This window comes from Megascapheus bottae, chromosome 6 (genome assembly GCF_031878675.1).
Source record: "Megascapheus bottae isolate mThoBot1 chromosome 6, mThoBot2.hap1, whole genome shotgun sequence".
Classification (NCBI taxonomy): Eukaryota; Metazoa; Chordata; class Mammalia; order Rodentia; family Geomyidae; genus Megascapheus; species Megascapheus bottae.
The window spans coordinates 24,100,968-24,119,083 of NC_143514.1; the positions used below are offsets into that span (position 1 = coordinate 24,100,968).

The window sequence follows — 18,116 nt, forward strand, 5'->3', positions numbered from 1 at the left end:
CTATTCACATTAGTCAAGTGATGGAAATAACTCAGATGCCCCACTACAGAAGAATGGATAAAAAAAATGTGGTACATATATACAATGGAATTCCACATAGCCAACAGCAAGATAAAATAATGGCATTTGCTGGGAAGTGGATAAAATCAGAACAAATCATGTTGAATGAGGTAAGTCAAAACCAAAGGAACAAAAGGCGCATGGTATGTGCCTTGATAAGTGGCTATTAGATCCAAACAGTAAAAGAGTGATGACTCAATATTTGGGTGCCCAAGGTTACTGACAGTCTTGGAGATAAACGTAACTATATAGACATAAAAGTCTATGTTGGATATATACTCTATATCTATCTATGACAAAGTCTCAGCTTAATTTTAATTATGTTCTAAAATTTATGTGCCAGTGATTATATATAGAGATTCCCTTCTTGTTAAACATGGCATTTGAAATATGATGTAAAAAAAGTTGGAAAAAATATGGATACTGTATGATGGTTCTAAATGAAGCTAGGGTATTAGAGACCATGACAGGGAGGGACTTCCTTATGAAAGCAGAAATGAACTAGCAGCTCCCTTCACCAAAGGTTATATGACAAGAGGAAGACTTGGTTCCAGGTGTGCAGTGTGTAATAATAGACTTTACCTGCATCAGCCATCCTGATTATCTGGGAGTATTGTCCTTGTGTTGATAAATTTTTGTGTGTCTCAATGCTGGGCCTTGAACTCAAGGGCTGGGTACTGTCCTTGAGCATCTTTCTGCTTGCAAGGTTAGCACTCCATTACTTGAGCCACAGAGACACTTGTGGCTTTTTCTGAGTTTATTGGAAATAAACCTCATACTTTCCTGCCCCAACTGGCTTTGAACCATGAGTCTCATATTTCAGCCTCCTGAGTATCTAGGATTACAGGCATGAACTACCAGTGCCCAACTTGTGTTTGTAAATTTTATAAACGCTTGTGCTTAGAGAGCTATACTTTCCAAGAGGCTGTGGTTGAGGGTATTATGCAAGAAATAGCTTTCTTTCCTCATATCCTATTGCTCTGATTTCTGGTCGGAGGTAAAGCGGGTAGGCACTGGGGCTGTGCAATGTTCGATGAGGTGGAAAGTGGAAGCTGGAGGTCAGCAACAGCATAGGGTTGGCCACATAGACCCTGTATAGTGTCACTGTATGGGTTCCTATCACTTGTACCATCAAGGAATCTCTCAGGTAACCCAGGTAAGATTTTGAGTTTTGATAAACATGATTTCCTTCAATTAAACTACATTAAATTAAAAAAACTACATTAAATCAGCCCACTATAGCTATCTTCTGTAGAATGTTACCTCTAAGGACAAGGTTGACCTTCCTATTTTACCAACTTTCAGCAGAGTAAGCCTTTATTTCACTGCAGTAGCTACAAATTTTCTAAGCAACTTGAGGTAAGGGTGTAAAATGGGGTGGAGGACTCTTAAAACCAGTAGGTGAGGGAGGTAATTGGTGGACATAAATGTCTCTGCAGAATGTCTCTGAGAAATGTACAGGGGAGAGCTAACCTCTGCTTTCAGATGACACAGTATCAGAAAGAAATCAGGCAGGTTCAGTCATTGAATCTCAGAGTATTAAAGAAATCACGTTCATTAATGTTGAGGAAAACCTCAATGAAGCTGTTACATAAAATGTAGTGAGTGAGGGTGAGAACTCTGGCCTTTTCATTCTGGCTTGCTGCTTAATGAAGTCTTCTGTGCTCCCTGTAGAGTCTATGAGTGGCTCTCTGCTCAGTGGCCAACATGCATCTCTCTGTGAGTAAATGGTCAATTTGAAGTTTGGTCAGATTTGCCATTCACAAATAGCAACTGAGCAGGCTCTTCTGTATACTCACATTTTAATCATTGTTTTCACAAATTTACCTTTTTCCTTGTAGGTGGCAAATCTTTTCCTGTATAACATTTTTGAAAGGGAGAAGGAATGTGTTCAGAGATGGGAGAAAGGGGAAGTAGAAAGAAAGAGAAAATTTTAATGAAAAATCTACATTGAAAAGCTTCATGGAAATATACTACTAATAAAGGTAAATGACTTTAGATTTGAAGTATACCTATAATCAAGATATCCAACCTATAATAAGTTTTGCAAAGTCAAATCACTGATGAGGACTGTACAGTTAATGAATCAATGGGAAAAATGAAAAGTATGATTTGTCTACAATATTGATATGCCAAATCAATGTCAGTGTTTCTTAGGGTAGCTATACATACTGACACCATAGCTGAGTCGGTAGTAATTTGCTTATAGAATATTAGAATGATTCAGGCCTCAAAGGGCTTGCTGCTACTCAGCATCAGGTATAGTGTGCTAGATGGTAAGGATACAAAGTCTCTATTTTTGAGCTTGGCTAAGGTAGAACATACTAAGGACTCAGGGCAAAACATGTCAATCCTGTGAACATATTTTGCCTAAGGTAGTTCAGAGTATCTTCATAGTGTTTTTAAGCTTAGACAAATGAGTGGGTTTTTAGGTGAAGCAGACTAGAAACTAAAGACAAAAGGCAAGCAGGCATCCAAGTGCTTATTGTTGGAAACTACATTTTACTAGTAAGTCTGACTAGGATAAACCACTTCTAACTTGTGTATCAGACTCTGAGAAAAGTTGCTTAAAGTCTTTTGTGTTGTTTCCATAGCCCTGAAGCTTCTTGGAGACATATCTTTCCCTAGACTTCCTGTAATTTTTACTACTTTGTTTTGTTGGAACTGGGCTTCATGCCTGCTTGGCAAGTGCTCTTCTTGGGCTATTCCTACCCCAACCAGTAATCACTAAACACTTGTTGTTGGCCGAGTAGTTTGGTTTGTATAAAACCGGACATATCCAAATGTTAAAGTGGGTAGATCTCTGAGGCTTTGCTGTGTACTACAGCTATAATCCTGGGAAATTTACCTTTTTGGAAACATTGTTGCTCAATTTAGCACTAACAACACTTCTCTATTTTCATGTATAAAAAAAGCACATGTGCATTTTCCTGGAGATGTGGTTAGCTAAAATTACCTTTATTGAGCCAATCGTCTGTGGTCAGGTTCTCATAGGTAGAAGTCAGTTCCAGCTCTGAAGTCCAAAGCCCAAAGGCCAGCTGTGGCCAAGGGTGGTACAGCTGTAAGTTGGAAGAGGAACTCTGGTATGCTGATACTCTCCTTTCCCCCTTTAAAAAGAATTACTGCCACTTTGCCATACTCCTGTAAAAGCATGGTACATGCTGAAATCTTCACCAGGCACCTTGAATTATCTGATTATCTGATTGGAAAAATGAATCAGACTGTGAAAGAAGAGTTCTTGTGAAAGTACATAGTACTGTACCTACAAAATCTGTTCATTTATTTTCATAGCTTTCAAGATTTTTATTTAGCAAAGACTGATATTTACTCCACTGGCTGACAATAACAACTGCTCGAATCACTCATTTGGCAATCCTAACATAGATTTGTCATGTGGTTGAGCCTATCAATATGACCAGGTGATTTAATCATGGTTACTTTCCTTATCATGAACATACTCCCTAAAACTATCAATGTTTGGTCTGCCTCAAAACTAAGCCTCAAGTCTATTTATAATAGTTCTATTTCAACAAAGATCAGAAAGAGGGTAATGATTCAGATAACTCCTTAAGAAGCTGGTACTGCAAACTTTCCCAAAGTCTCACAAAACATTACAGTTGAGGGAAAATTAAGACTGCTCTTTAATTTTGCAAGGTCTTTGTAAAAATCTCTTACCATGATTGTTAAACCAAAGACTCTAGGAACATTTAACTGGAAACCCTTCCAAACAAAAATATCCCTCCTCAAATTCATAACATTCCTTCACATATCATGATTTAAAAAAGTGAAAAATACCACAATATTTTTAAGGGGGCAAAGTGGCAGTAATAAAAGTCTAAAAACAAAACCAGGCGTATTTTCTCTACTACTAATCCACTTCACAGCATTCATATCAAATAATTAGGAACATAAAAGATTTAGCAACACAATGTTTATTAGTGAAAAATTAGAAACCTAAAAATTCCACAGTGGTTTAATGATATGTGGCACTTATGAAACACCATGCGGCCATTAAAAAAGATGTAGAAACACAGGTGACACAGCAACACAGCAATGAGTCATGATACTGTTGAGTGCAAAAGTTACAAAACAGCTTATACAATTGATCCTGTTTTTTTTTTTTTAATCTATAAATAAACAAGTCTAGGCTAAATAATAGTGCTTATCTCTGGATGATGTCTGTAGCTGTATTTTACTTTTTGCTAACATTGCTAGGACACATTAAAAAAAAAAAACTAAACAAAACTGACAATTCTTTTTAAAAAAAAGTCCCAACTAGGAAAAAGAGGTGAGCATAGCAACCTGAGACACACCTTAGTCTACTGCGTTAGTGGTGTGGCAAGGTGTTTTGATGTTGGTCATCAGTTAAAAGGCACTGTACTGAATGAAAATGTAGGTGGTGTAGACTGAGGGATCCAAACTCCTAGAAACCTTCCACGGTACCCAGGTACAGATGTTCTGATATTTAACTTACACTAAACATACTCACACTTTGTACCCACTTGTAATATAGACCGGAACACTTCCTCTACCGTGCTGCCAAGAGTTACAGATGACAATTTTCAAGTGATGTCAGATAGTAGGCCTAAAGGTGAAAGGTGAGTTCTGCAGTTATTCTCAAACTTAACTGCGGCAACCTCATTCAAATGGCTTGTTAAAGATTGCTGGGCCTCACTCCTAGTGTTTGATTCTGTTTGTCTAGGAGCAAGGCTTAGTAATCTCTGTTTTCTTTTTTCATTCAACAAGTATTTATTGAGTATATGCTGTGAGCTAGGTCTTGTGATAAGAGCTAGGAATCTGATACAAAAGAATTAGTTTCTATCTCAGGAAGCCTGCATTCTAGTGCAGATACATACTATAACAACAATTTAAGTACAATTATTAGCATTAGAACATAGAAAAAAACCTAGTTTTTGTTGTAAGACATTTGAAAGCTATCACATTCAAGAGTAAAATCAATTACACAAGCCCTTGAAAACAAAAGAGGTACAAATAAATATTTGAAAACAGCAGTTTGCATTTGAAATAACTATCCAAGCAATGGGGATTTTGCTGGTGTGCATCTGAAAATCATTGCTGTAACTAGAATACTGGGGAACTCCATCCCAGCCTGTGTAGTCTCACCACAAGGAAAGAGCAAGAGAGGGTTAAGAAAAACTGGTTTTGGGTCTATCTCTCCTTTTTACCTTTTTTTTTTTTTTTTTTTTGGTCGGTCGTGGGGCTTGGGCTGTGGGCCTGGACATTGTCCCTGAGCTCTTCAGCTCAAGGCTACCACCCTACACCTTGAGCAACAGTGCCACTTCCAGTTTTCTAGTGACTAATTGGAGGTAAGAGTCTCATGGCTTTTAGTGCCCAGGCTGGCTTTGAATCAGGATACTCAGATCTCAGGCTCCTGAGTAGCTAGGATTATGGGCATGAGCCACTGGGCCCGGTTTCCTTTATAGCTTTTTAAACAGACTTCATGTGCAAGTAGGAAAACATATTTCAAACTGTCATATGTGAAAGACAGGGGATTCCCCCCCCCATCCCAAATCCCATCAACAAAGAATGGAGATATGCCGGCCTTTCTTAGAAATTAAGTCTGCTGCTTCTTGGCCCCTCATCATTTCCACTTTCCATTTACTTCAGATGTATGCTCCCCAAACCAGCCTCCTCTGCTCCTTTATTCTGGTGAGGGCTCACAGCAGACTAGGAGGATGTTATTAGCCCATTAGGGATGCTGGCCCCAGGTTCCTTATCTTTCCGTGTTGTCAAGCATAAGGCATGTTCCCATTTTGGGACCTCATCTTCCACAGTATCAGTCTTTTTTGATTAGCACCATAAAACCCTTGTAACATAACAATCTTGCAGGTTAGATTTAAGCACAGAGAGATACAATTCAGTCTTTTTATCAATTTGCAAAAGACTAGGTATTTCCAGACTTTAGTTTACTCATATGTACATGCTTCACGTTACTGTCCTTTTGAACTAAACTCAGGGACATATTTCTTTAAACAATTCTGAACTGCACCATGAAATAAAAGGCCTCCCAAGTTTTTTTTTTTTCCCTTATGCCTAAGAACCTTCTCAGGACTTCACCTGAGTAAAAACTAAACTATGACATTAAGCCCAAACCCAAATAAAACAAGAACCCAAGCAAATAAAACCCTACGAAAATAAAAATACAACAAACTTAAGAAGCTCTCTTATTAGCACAAATTTGTTGTAGACAAAGGTACAAGAAGACTCTGAACCTAGTAACACTATAGTAGCACATTAGCATGTTACTATAACACACTACAACAATATATCCCATTTCTCTGATGAAAGGCAGATGTTTCTAGTAAAGAATTTATGCCGTGGTAGGGTTCATTCAGGGTCTCATTTAAAGAATGTGGAGGACTGAAATGAAATAACCAGAGCACGGATGCAAGAAGAGACCCTTCTCATCCAGTCATGAGCAAGGTCCCTCATCTGAGTAGGTCACTAAGCCACAGGGACTGACGAAGGTTAACAGAATGGGTCTACTAGGTGCCAAGGCTTTACCTAAAGCACACTAATACAAATAACATTTGCTGCATAATGTTCTAACAGCATTAAGGAACATAATTATCTAAGTTTACTCATAAAGAAATGGCAATCACCTATCTTAAGATGAAGCCCAAAAGAGCTTAGTATATGAGGAAGGCTGGATATAGACTCAGATCATTTCATTCCGCTATCTGTGCTTCATCCTTGTTACTATACTTTCTATAAACCTGATTTGGGGTTGCTATGACTTTTTATTTCAAATGGCAGCTTATGTTATTTAAAATTTCCTTTCTAGATGAGGAGTAGCTCTGTCCATTTGGTTTTATAGAAAACTGGCAGCTTCTGAGGTGAAGTGTAATTCACACTGTGAATCAGAATTTCTTTCCTAATTTTTTTAAATTATAAGTTTTTTATAGCACAGAAATGAAAGTTTAGACTGAATTAAGTGATTAAGATGCTTACCAAGCTTTTAAGAACTTAGATATTCTAAGTGTTTAAACATTTAGCATGCATACTTATTCAGTCTTGCTTGCTCAGGTGGTGCTCTAATACTAGAGCCACAATGCTAGCCTGGCTTTTTGTTTTTGTTTTTTTTTTTTTTTTTGAGATACTATCTTAAAGACTCTTCTATCCAGGCTGGCTTCAAACCTGGATCTGAGATTCCTGAGTAGCTAGGAGAACAGGCACAAGCCATCAGAACCCAAAGTAAATACTCAGCATTTTGAAATTAAAAAAAAAAAAAAGCCACCAAATTAATAAAGATTCCCTGAATAAAAGAACTACATTTTGTAATTTATTAAGCCAAACTCAAATACTTATGCTGCACATCTTTTCCTTTCTATGTGGGATATTTCCTTCCAAAATATTCTTCTGTCCTCAGATTTGAGTTAGAGAATTCCTAACACAGTATAATACTTCCTATTTCTTCAACATAATACAAATCTTGCTTCAGAATAATTATTTACTCTTCTGGCCTTTAAACTCTGCAGGGGCAAGAACTATATGCATCTTGTTTATAATATACCCAGTGGACCAACAAAGCAGCTCTTTTTTTTTTGGCCAGTCATGGTGCTTGAACTCTGGGCCTGGTCACTTTCCCTGAGTGCTTCAGTTCACTCTATTAATTATGCCACAGCGCCACTTCCAGTTTTCTGGTAGTTAACTGGAAGTTAAGAGTTTCACAGACTTTAGTGCCCAGGCTGGCTTTGAACCATGACCCTTCCTCAGTTTCCTGAGTCACTAGGATTATAGGACTAAGTCACAGGTGCCCGGCTAAGTAGCTGACTCTTAACAAATGTTTTGTTGAATAAATATGAGATATCCTAATATAGAAAAAAATTTTCCATGTTAATTTAGAGCAACCACTGATTCACACAAATGTCTCAAATGACAATTCTCTGGCTCCAAATTTGTCACCAATAATTTCAATAGTGTGCTCTTGATAATTAGAGATCCTAACCATGGTTGCCTACCTTCACCAATAAAATTTCAATGTTTTACTAGTGAGCTAGAAGGAAGCAAGTTAAATTTTTATACAGGTGCAAATTATTCCATAGTGAATATAGTCCAGTAATTCACATTTTATATAGATTTTGTTTAATAAAAAATCTTTTCTGTACTAGTGTAGTATATTCTTAATGGATCTTTTTCTGATTATTAGGCTTTGTGCCAAATGAATGATCTAAAATGTTAACTACATCAGAGAAATAAAGTAATGCTTTAACTTAAAAGAATCTATTCACAAGTGTTAAAAAATAAAAATCCTAAACATAAAATTCAACAAAACAAACCCCCCCCCCCAAAACTCAGCAAAACAAAAAAATCTCCCCAATATGTTCAACCTACTAAAAACACTGTACTGAAATAATTTTATTTCTACTGGGCACAAGGTAAAAGTGGTATAATTTCATTTGTTTTGGGAAGCATTTAAAAACATTGTTTTCCACAAAAGATCTATATCTTAAGAGTGTTTTAAAAACCAAAAGTTGAAAATTTCTTTTCTATTCTTTGGCTATTAATTGTCCCTAGTAAATGAGCCAAGTATATCAAATTCACAATAAATTTATTTTACATAAAAGAAAAGGCTTGCCATTAAGGAAAAATTCAGTAGAAAACAAGTCTGCTTCAAGTTGGGGCTCAAAAGAAGAGTTGTGTATTAACGAAACTTCAGTAGAAAGAGAATTTTGTAAAAAAACATTTGTGGCATGAAATTTCTAACATAAATTTTGTAAGGAAATATTTACCATGCAATTTAACTAGTAGAAAGGATAGTTTCTAATGGTAGGATTTTTTCCTTTCAATCTCTTAAGACATTAACATGGAAGATACTTAAACCAGCTTTATTTAGAATTAATTGTATATAAATATGGTGTCATGATGGGTAATCTTTCATAGTCTCCCTATTTAATTGAGCAGTTCTAAGTAGGTAATTGGCACCTTGCCCTTCTGATTTCCTCTTTCCCCCATTAGCCAGTCTGAATCCATTCCAATGATACTGAACACAGTGATCACCTACAAAATAAAAATTCAAGTTATTAACTATACTAAAAAATAAACACATAACAAACAAATCAGCTTATTTAAACTGCTATTGTTAAAGAATTGTACTGCAGGTAGATTTATATACAACTATTCAGCAGTTAAAATTTTTGTGACATTCTTTTATGTTTAATAATAAAATCTTATAAAACATCTATATAAATATCTGAAATCCATGCAATGCTTGTGACAAAGTACAGGTAAGTAACAAGGAATCTGTTTTTTCCTTTACTTATAGTATTGGAGTTTGAACTCAAAAGACTTATGCTTATTATTAGTCATGTCTCCAGTCTTTCACCCTAATATTCTATAATATTTCTTAGAAAGTATGTCAATCTGTTGTATGTATTTCTTTTCACCCACATTACCCACCTCATCAGCCAAAAGTGATAGTTCAGTACTGTTTGCAGCATCATAATCGTAGAGAACCCTGGCCTTTCTGCTGCCACTTGACTCTTTAAGGTCACTGATGTTAGGAGATGTGATTACTAGGCCACTTGTTGAAGCCATAGCAGACGAACCAACCACATTTGGTAAAGCAGATGGCATAGGTGTCCCAGAATTGTGATTGTTGTTACAAAGATAATTAGAAGGAAAACTGCTGAAAAGAAAACAGCCGATTACTAATTTCCAAGAGACTAAAGGCTTCTTACTATCACCACTTGGTGGCACTGCTGCTATCTACCAATCTCAACTGAAAGATATTTATAGAAGCTATTTTAATACTGTAATGAGAAAGTATGTTGTCTACCTTCTTCATCCTTTTTGGGCCCCTTAGCCAATTTAAGTGGCATTCAAATATAAATCCTTAAAAGTTTATTTCAAAATTGTCTTTTTAATACTGACTTTAGATTTTTCTTTTTTGGGGGGGAGGGGGATTGGTCATGAGACCTGAACTCTGGGCCTGGGCACTGTCCCTTAGCAATTCAGCTCAAGGCTACTGCCCTACCCCTTGAGCTACAGCACCACTTCTGGTTTTCTGGTGGTTACTGGAGATAAGAGCCTCATGGACTTTAGTGCCCCTGCTGGCTTTGAATCACAAAGCTCAGATCTCAACCTCTTAAGTAGTTAGGATTACAGGCATGAGCCACAGGAACCCACCTCTGACTTTAGATTTTTAAGTGGTTATATTCCTGCTAGAAAATGGTTAATCCTGGGCCGGCGGTTTGACCCAGTGATAGAGTGTTTGCCCAGCATGCAAGAAGATCCAGGTTCATTTCCTCTGTACCATATACATAGAAAAAGCCAGAATTGGTGCTGAGGCTCAAGTGGTAGAGCTCTAGCCTTGAGAAAGTCCAAGGACAGTGCTCAGGCCCTGAGCTCAAGCCCAAGACTGGCAAAAAAAAAAAAAAAGGTTTATCCTCCAAACATTGATAAGAACTTCTATTATATATTACTAATCTGTCTCCTCTCTTCAATGAAAAGCTACATTTTAGAAGTTTTCTTGATTCACACTCAAATGGTATAACGAAATAATTAAAATGAAATATGAATAAACAGGATAATTCAGAAACATTACAGGCTCATATTGCTTTTTTTGAGAGAAAATAAATCTATTAATGTCAAAAATCTTTCGACTAATATGTTTACAAACAATTTGATAAGGCCACGGTTTCTTAAACAGGATAAAAGTAAACTGCATGCAAAGCAGTATAAAACAGCTGGCCTATTACCATTCTCATCCAACCATTTCTAAGGTCAGAAACAGGGACTGGACCCAAGGCCTAAACATATTAAAAGTATTTTCCTCATTATTACATTTAGATTTTTTTTTCTCTTTCCTATTCTCCCAATTTTCACTAACTTTATTCTTTCATGGGAAATGGTGCTGTAGCTCAGCTTTGAGCTGAGAGCTCAGGGACAACATCCAGGCCTAGAGTTTAAGCTCCATGACCAACAACAACAACAAAAAAGATTTCAGTGCTTAATACTTTCACTGTCTCTTGCTGCAAATGTCTCATCTCTAAAAAAAAAAACAAAACAAAAAAAACAAAAAAAAACCCCAAAAAACTCTTGGCTAAATTGTAGCTTAGTTCTTGGTAATTTTCATATCCAGTTAGACAATTTTCCAACATTTAGCCTCAGATCAATAAACTCTAGCAATTCAGTTGTCTCCCAATCCCCACACCGTCAGATGTACATACAACTTAGCATTTCAAATAACTACATTTTTCTATTAACTGAAATTTCTAGCATCCCATCCTCTCATCTTTCTAAATAAAAAGCACTTGCACTTCAACAACCCTATCAGGATCTATGACCCTACCAATATATATGTACATATACATGCCTGTTCTAGGGTCTGAACTCAGGACCTGGACACTGTCCTAGAGCTTCTTTGGCTCAAGGCTAGTACTGAGGAACCAAACCCAGGGCTTCATGTATGCTAGGTAAGCACTCTACCACTAAACTACTTTCCCAACCCAACCCTACCAATATTTCATTCTTTTATTACTATTTTTTTTAATGCCAGTCCTGGGTTAGGCTCAGGGCCTGAGCTCTGTCCTTGAGTTTTCTCAAAGCTAGAGCTCTACCACTTGGGTCACAGCACCACTTCTGGCTTTATTCTATGTATGTGGTACTGAGGAATTGAACCCATGTCTTCATGCATGCTAGGCAAGCACTCTACCACTAGGCCAAACTTCCGGCTCCCCAATATTTTATTCCTATTTATAGTTAATTATGATACTTACATTTGGGCATACACCCCTCTCTTAGGCCATTCACATCACTATACTTGATAAAAATTCCAAATTTATCTGTACTTAGTACGCATGCATCTACTGTGACATAAAAATTAAATAGAGGGCTTGGAGTTTAGCCTAGTCATGTAGTGCTTGCCTAGCATGCATGAGGACCCGGGTTCAATTCTTTGGTACCACATACATAGAAAAAAAAAAAAGCCAGAAGTGGTGCTGAGGCTCAAGTGGTAGAGCTCTAGCCTTGAGAAAGTCCAAGGACAGTGCTCAGGCCCTGAGTTCATGGCCCAGGACTGGCAAAAAAAAAAAAAAATTTAAATAGAAAACCATACAGTAAAGCCAGGTACCAATGGTTCATGCCTTTAATCCTAGCTACTCAGGAGGCTGAAATCTGAGGATTGTGGTTCAAAGGTAGACTGGGTAAAAAAGTCTCTGAGACATCTGCCTCTAGTTAACTATCAAAAAGCTGGAAGGGGAGCTATGGTTCAAATAGCACAGCACTGCTCCTGAGCACAAAAGTTCAAGGATAGCTCTCAGGCCCTGATTTCAAGTCTCAGGACAGACACAAAAATCCATACAAATAACAAATGCCCATGTTATTAGGTGATTGTAGAGCCTCAAACAGCTCTGCAATGCTGCCTGCAATGAACATTCTCTAGTCTATTCATTTTTTGTTCTCCCTTAAATTTCAGTAATTCTTCCCTAAACTTATGCTCAATTGATGAGTTTGCTTTTTAACTAAGAAGAAAAAGAACCATTAGGAAATTGGTCACTTCTGAGACTTTTGCAACATTTTTTTTTGTGTGTATGTCAGTACTGAGGCTTGAATGCGGTTTTGGTTTTTTAAGGAAGACAGACTCTCTACCACTTGAGCCATAGTTCCACTTCTAGCATTTTGCTGGGTATTTGGAGATAAGAGTCTCTTGGATTTGTTTGGCTTCAAAGTGGGATCGTCAGATTTTAGCCTCTGTGTAGCTAGGATTATAGGCATAAGCTACTGATGCCTGGCCTTGAAGCAATTTATCTTGATAATTCCTCTGAAATATCATAAATCATTCCTCTTGCTTCAATAGCGACATAAAACTCCTAACCATAATTTATACTTAAAACTTTAATATACATGGATGGTAAGACTTTGTCTAACTACTCTAGACTCAACTCCCTTAATTCTTTTTTTTTTTTAATTTATTTATTTATTTTTTTTTGCCAGTCCTGGGCTTGAGCTCAGGGCCTGAGCACTGTCCTTGGACTTTCTCAAGGCCAGAGCTCTACCACTTGAGCCTCAGTACCACTTCGGTTTTTTCTGTATGTGTGGTACCAAGGAATCGAACCCGGGTCTTCATGCATGCTAGGCAAGCACTTTAACCACTAGGCCAAACTCCCGGCCCCTCAACTCCCTTAATTCTTAACTTCAATAATATGCCAGAATGAACTACTGTATTTTTTCCTCTAGTCTTTTTATAAACAGGTCCTGAGATTGTATGGAATATTCCTGATTCATTTTTATCTACATTACTACTAAAAAACTTCCATCTAGAAAATTTTGCTAGACACATCTGACTTACAGATGTTTTTAGGCATTCTGCCCTTCTTGTACTTTTCCATTTTATTTATGTTCTGTATACCTACGGCTTGTGTTTCTAAGTGTTGTGAGAATGGACAAACCTGTTCTGTATTATTTCCAGTTTCACCTTAGGAATGCTGTACAGGCAAGCATTTTTGCATGCTTTGTTGGCTAATTTAACTGCAAATATAAAACAGTTCTTGGTACATGGTTAAGTATTCTATAAACATCTGATGAATGAATTATATACCTTACAAACTATCATTTTATTTTAGAATATACTAACAGCTGGGTACCAGTGGCTCGTGCCTATAATACTATTTCTTAAGAGGCTGCAATCACAGGATTGACTTCACTTAACTAGAAAGAAAAAGGCTAGGTTAGAGTAGATGAGTGCCAGCCATGATCAAGCAAGGAGACAAGATCAAGAAGAACCAAGTTCAAACCCTGAAGACACACACACATATATATATTACATGCCTGAAACAAGCATGTCAGTGTGTCAGAGGTTTTATAGAGTATTCTAAAACTTTTTCTAATAAGCCAATGTAGTTCTTCCCTAATCAAAAAGCAGAAAGCATTCAGTAGGAAGAGAAAAGAGAAACAAACACTTTTCAAGTTTTCTTTATATGGTACTGAACAGATATTAAATCATCTTCTTATTTCTTAACATCCTTATGTGCCAGGAAACCTCAAAATGTTTTGTTACCTAAGAAGTCTGACAATTACTTAAATACAACTCTTTATAAGCTAATAAAAGCCTTTAATTCTTCTAATCCTCATCTTTATATATTAGTTCACATCTGTAAATTTCTTATCAGAACTTTTTATGTTAAAAGGAAATGTCTACCTTCCCAGTTGTTTCTGGAGGTCTAACATGTACTGGTAACACTGGGCATAGTAAGTCATCTGGGCTTCTACAAAGTCATTCAGACAGCGGAGATGATGGGCCTGTAAAGAATAAGTTGCAGTCAGTTCTCAGCAGTTCTTCAGGGGCAAGGGACAGAGGACAACACTGCAATGAGGATCATGCACCTTAGTATCTTTTTAAAATCTTAATAATAAGATTGACCCTGATGAAGAGTAACCAAGGTTGCTTAGTCAATAAAAAGCCAAAAAGACAATTTGGTATGGCTAAGTGATCAGTTATATACAAATAAATAGTTTTAGAATTATTAGTCCTTTTTTAAAAAATTTGCTTGTTTGTATAAAGACAGGGTCTTGCTGTACAGTTCAGACCAATCATGCATTCAGTCCTCCTGCCCTGGCCTCCCAGATACTACATCAAAATCAAATTCTTTTGGTCCAAATCAAATTCCAGTGGATAAATACTCACATGTGTACTGCTGATTCCTTCTAGCAGAAGTCTGGTAATTTCAGCTTGACGATCAAATTCACTTTGAGTTATTCTTACCTCCTGTTCAGCCTTAAATTAGGACACAGTTTGGAATCTCATTAGAAAATTTATTTTATTTACATCCACTTAGTTAAAATTCATCAAAAAAAATCCCAAATTAGAGTCTGGTAATTTCTTGATTCTACTTAGGCTCTAAATTGCTCTGTAGTTTCTAGGCTTTACCTTTCTGAATCACTTAATCTCAAAACACAGTGATTCCTTAACAGCAGTTGACTCAAAAGAATCAATGCCAAGGTTTAATGTTGTTCTCATGAAACCCTAGAAAACTTAAAATAGACAGCTGTCAATATATTTTCAAGTACCTAGTCTGCCAAATTTTATTAAAAAAAATCTGAGGAGTATAGTTTTGTGTATAAAATAATTGTCAAATACCTCTTAGTTATTAATTTACACCAAAATACACGACAGTGATTTCAAATACAAGACAGTGAAAGAATTTTTCAAAGAATTCTTTGTCCTATATTTTAAATTTTCTTTCTAAACTATGTATCAAATAGGCATTAAGTAAAAATACTATGTGTCAAAATTAGGGTTAAACAAGTTTTTATGCAAATTTTTTGGTGCTGTTGTCAGCTGTTGTTATGATGGCATAATGGTTCTCAAAAAGGTTCTTATAGCCTGTGATAAATTCTGTCTCCTTGGATGGTTTCAAACTACTAATGTAAAGCTTCTGACTTTGGAATTCAATATGCCACTACAAGTTCAAACCATTTGATACATTTATACTGAAAGAAAATAGTTCACTGAAAAAAAAAATCAAAATCTAAAAAGTAAACACTAACAAAATACTTTCTAAACTTCTGTCAGGAGTGACTGGTAATAAAGAAACAGAAAATAAAACTTCACTGCTGATTCAAATAGGATGCCCATCATAGGGCCCTGGTGACAATGTCATGATGATAATTTTTACCACATTTTTAGTAATAGTTTCCCTCTATGCAAATTATTTACAACATTTCTACGTATACTTGGACTTGGTGGTTTTTAGTAGAAATGATAAAAAAAGGCCTACTAAGTGACAATATTCCTGTACAAATATAAAATAGTAAGCTAGGGCTGGGCTGCTAGTGGCTCACACCTATATTCCCAGCTACTCAGGAGGCTGACATCTGAAGATTGTGGTTCAAAGCCAGTTTGGGCAGAAATTTCTGTGATATTCTTACTTGCAATTAACTACCAAAAAGCTAGAAATGGATGGATCTGTGGCTCATGTGACAGAAGGCCACCCTTGAGTGAAAAAGGTAGGAGAAGCTGGGCTTGGAAACTCACGCCTGTAATCCTAGCTACTCAGGAGGCTGAGATCTGAGGATCACAGTTCAAAGCCGGCCTGGGCACTAAAGACCATGAGACTCTTATCTCCAATTAACCACTAGAAAACAGGAAGTGGCGCTGTGGCTCAAGGGTAGGGCAGAAGCCTTGAGCTGAAGCGCTCAGTGACAATGCCCAGGCTCAGGGGTGGGGTGGTAGCCTTGAGCTGAAGCGCTTAGGGACAATGCCCAGGCCCAGAGTCCAAGCCCTATGAACAAAAACAACAACAAAAAAAACTCAAAAACCTAGAAGAGTGCCCTGACCCTGAGTTCAAGCCCCACTACCAGTACAAAAAGCAAAAAGTAAAAACAAAAAAAAGGAATCTAGATAGCAGATTTATGTGATCAGGGAGCCTGAGACTAAATGGAAATAATGTTTTTTAATGCTAAGAATACTGAATAAAGACAATAATTTCATTAAGAACAAGGCATCAGTATTCTAGGTTTTAAAGTAGAAAAAGATACTATGTGTTATTAAATCTTAAAAAGTCATTCTCTATCATTTACACTTTAAATTTAGGAAAGATAAATAATAAGAGAGGAATGAATCTCATTTCCCAAACAAGTTTGTCTGTATGTTCTCTGACACATAAAATTGAGCATAATAACTTCAGATGCTCAGGAAGTTAAATTAGGTTGAATATAATCAATTTACTCAGGAAGAAGATATGTATGTTAGAAGACAGATGAGTAAAGTTTTGAAGATCATTTTAACCACTGATCTGTGTACCAGAATGTTACTCCCTAAACTTCATTTTACAAATGAGGTGTAGAGTTCAAGGAAAAGACCTTTTATTAGGAATTACTGGTACTTAACTGGCTAATCCATGCTATTTGATAGTATACAACAAGTTAAGCATATAGTAAAATTTCTTTTAAGATATGACTTTTAAAATGGGCAAGAATCTGTTGGTCTGTGACATCAGAATTATATATAAGCTAGAAATTTTTGCTAATCTCTACATCTTTATGGACCTTCATATTCTAGAAACATGAAATTTTATGATTTATGTTTTCAAATTATAAAAATTTCAATTGTAAAATGACAGAAAAACCACAGAAAAACTGTTCAAATTCATTCACATGTTGCCTTAATATTTTTCTTATGTAACTATATAATATACATATTCATTTTGTGATTATTTACATCATCTATTTCCCAAGCTTGTAGAAGATGCAACATCAAGTCAGATATATATTTTGGGGACTGGGCATGCCTAAGAAATCAGAGGGTAGACACTCTGGCTTTCTGTTCAACTTATTTCTCTCTTATCTTCATGCTGAAAGGTTCAGGAGGAAATCAGAAGCCAGGACAGACTCATACTAAATTGATCAAAATATTCACAGTGATACGAGCATAAAAATTTCATAATGGATTTCTAAATCATAGAAATGATAGCTCAATAACCTATGCAAGAAAGAGACTACAACCAACAATCCTACAAGTGCATAAAGAAATAGTTGCCACCTGTCTTTGATCCCCACCCAGAGGATGACTTTGTTAGGACTAAGCTTCTGAAGATCTACTATGTAAAACAAATATACATAAGTGTCATAATTTTATTCTTTAAATTCTTGCTTTATTACTTGCTTTACTAGCTCAGAGAAGATTAAAGTGGTAACACACATCAAGAGACTGAAAACGTTAAGTCATACAGACAGCTTCTAGAATTAACAGTCTGACACTGAGAGAAAGGACAAAAAAACAACAGTTCCAACCATTACATCTGGGATATTTGTACTAATGATCTTAACTGTAAATAAAACACTTGTCATCCTGTGTTTAATAAAGCAGTAAAGTTGATATTTCATAGATATTTTCTACAAAGGTGACAGAAAAAAAATTAGCTTTGGTGATGGAGACAACTAATTTGTTTAAAAAAATAATTATCGGGGCCGGAAGTTTGGCCTAGCGGTAGAATGCTTGCCGAGCATGCATGAAGACCAGGGTTAGACTTCTCAGTGCCCCACATACATAGCAAAAAGCCAGAAGTGGTGCTGAGGCTCAAGTGGTAGAGTGA

The 18,116-nt window shown here is 36.5% G+C and overlaps 1 protein-coding gene across 18 annotated transcripts in view; it reads right to left on the reverse strand.

Annotated features, from left to right (window-relative positions):
• Nucleotides 1–1,646: 1,646 nt before the first annotated feature.
• Nucleotides 1,647–18,116, reverse strand: part of Sh3glb1 (SH3 domain containing GRB2 like, endophilin B1) — a 43,171-nt gene continuing 26,701 nt past the window's right edge. For 5 of the 18 annotated variants that reach the window (XM_090334478.1, XM_090334484.1, XM_090334487.1 and 2 more), the window contains 5 exons: nt 14,708–14,797; nt 14,222–14,322; nt 9,481–9,709; nt 9,007–9,081; nt 4,467–4,645 (listed from right to left, as the gene is read on the reverse strand). In XM_090334478.1, the coding sequence (XP_090190604.1) occupies nt 4,607–4,645; nt 9,007–9,081; nt 9,481–9,709; nt 14,222–14,322; nt 14,708–14,797 (534 nt within the window). In that variant the 3' untranslated portion in view covers nt 4,467–4,606. Of the gene's footprint in view, nt 1,778–1,887; nt 1,917–3,016; nt 3,260–4,466; nt 4,646–8,615; nt 9,082–9,480; nt 9,710–14,221; nt 14,323–14,707; nt 14,798–18,116 lie in introns of those variants that run through there. The other 13 variants (XM_090334483.1, XM_090334489.1, XM_090334486.1 and 10 more) reach the window with 7 other exon arrangements.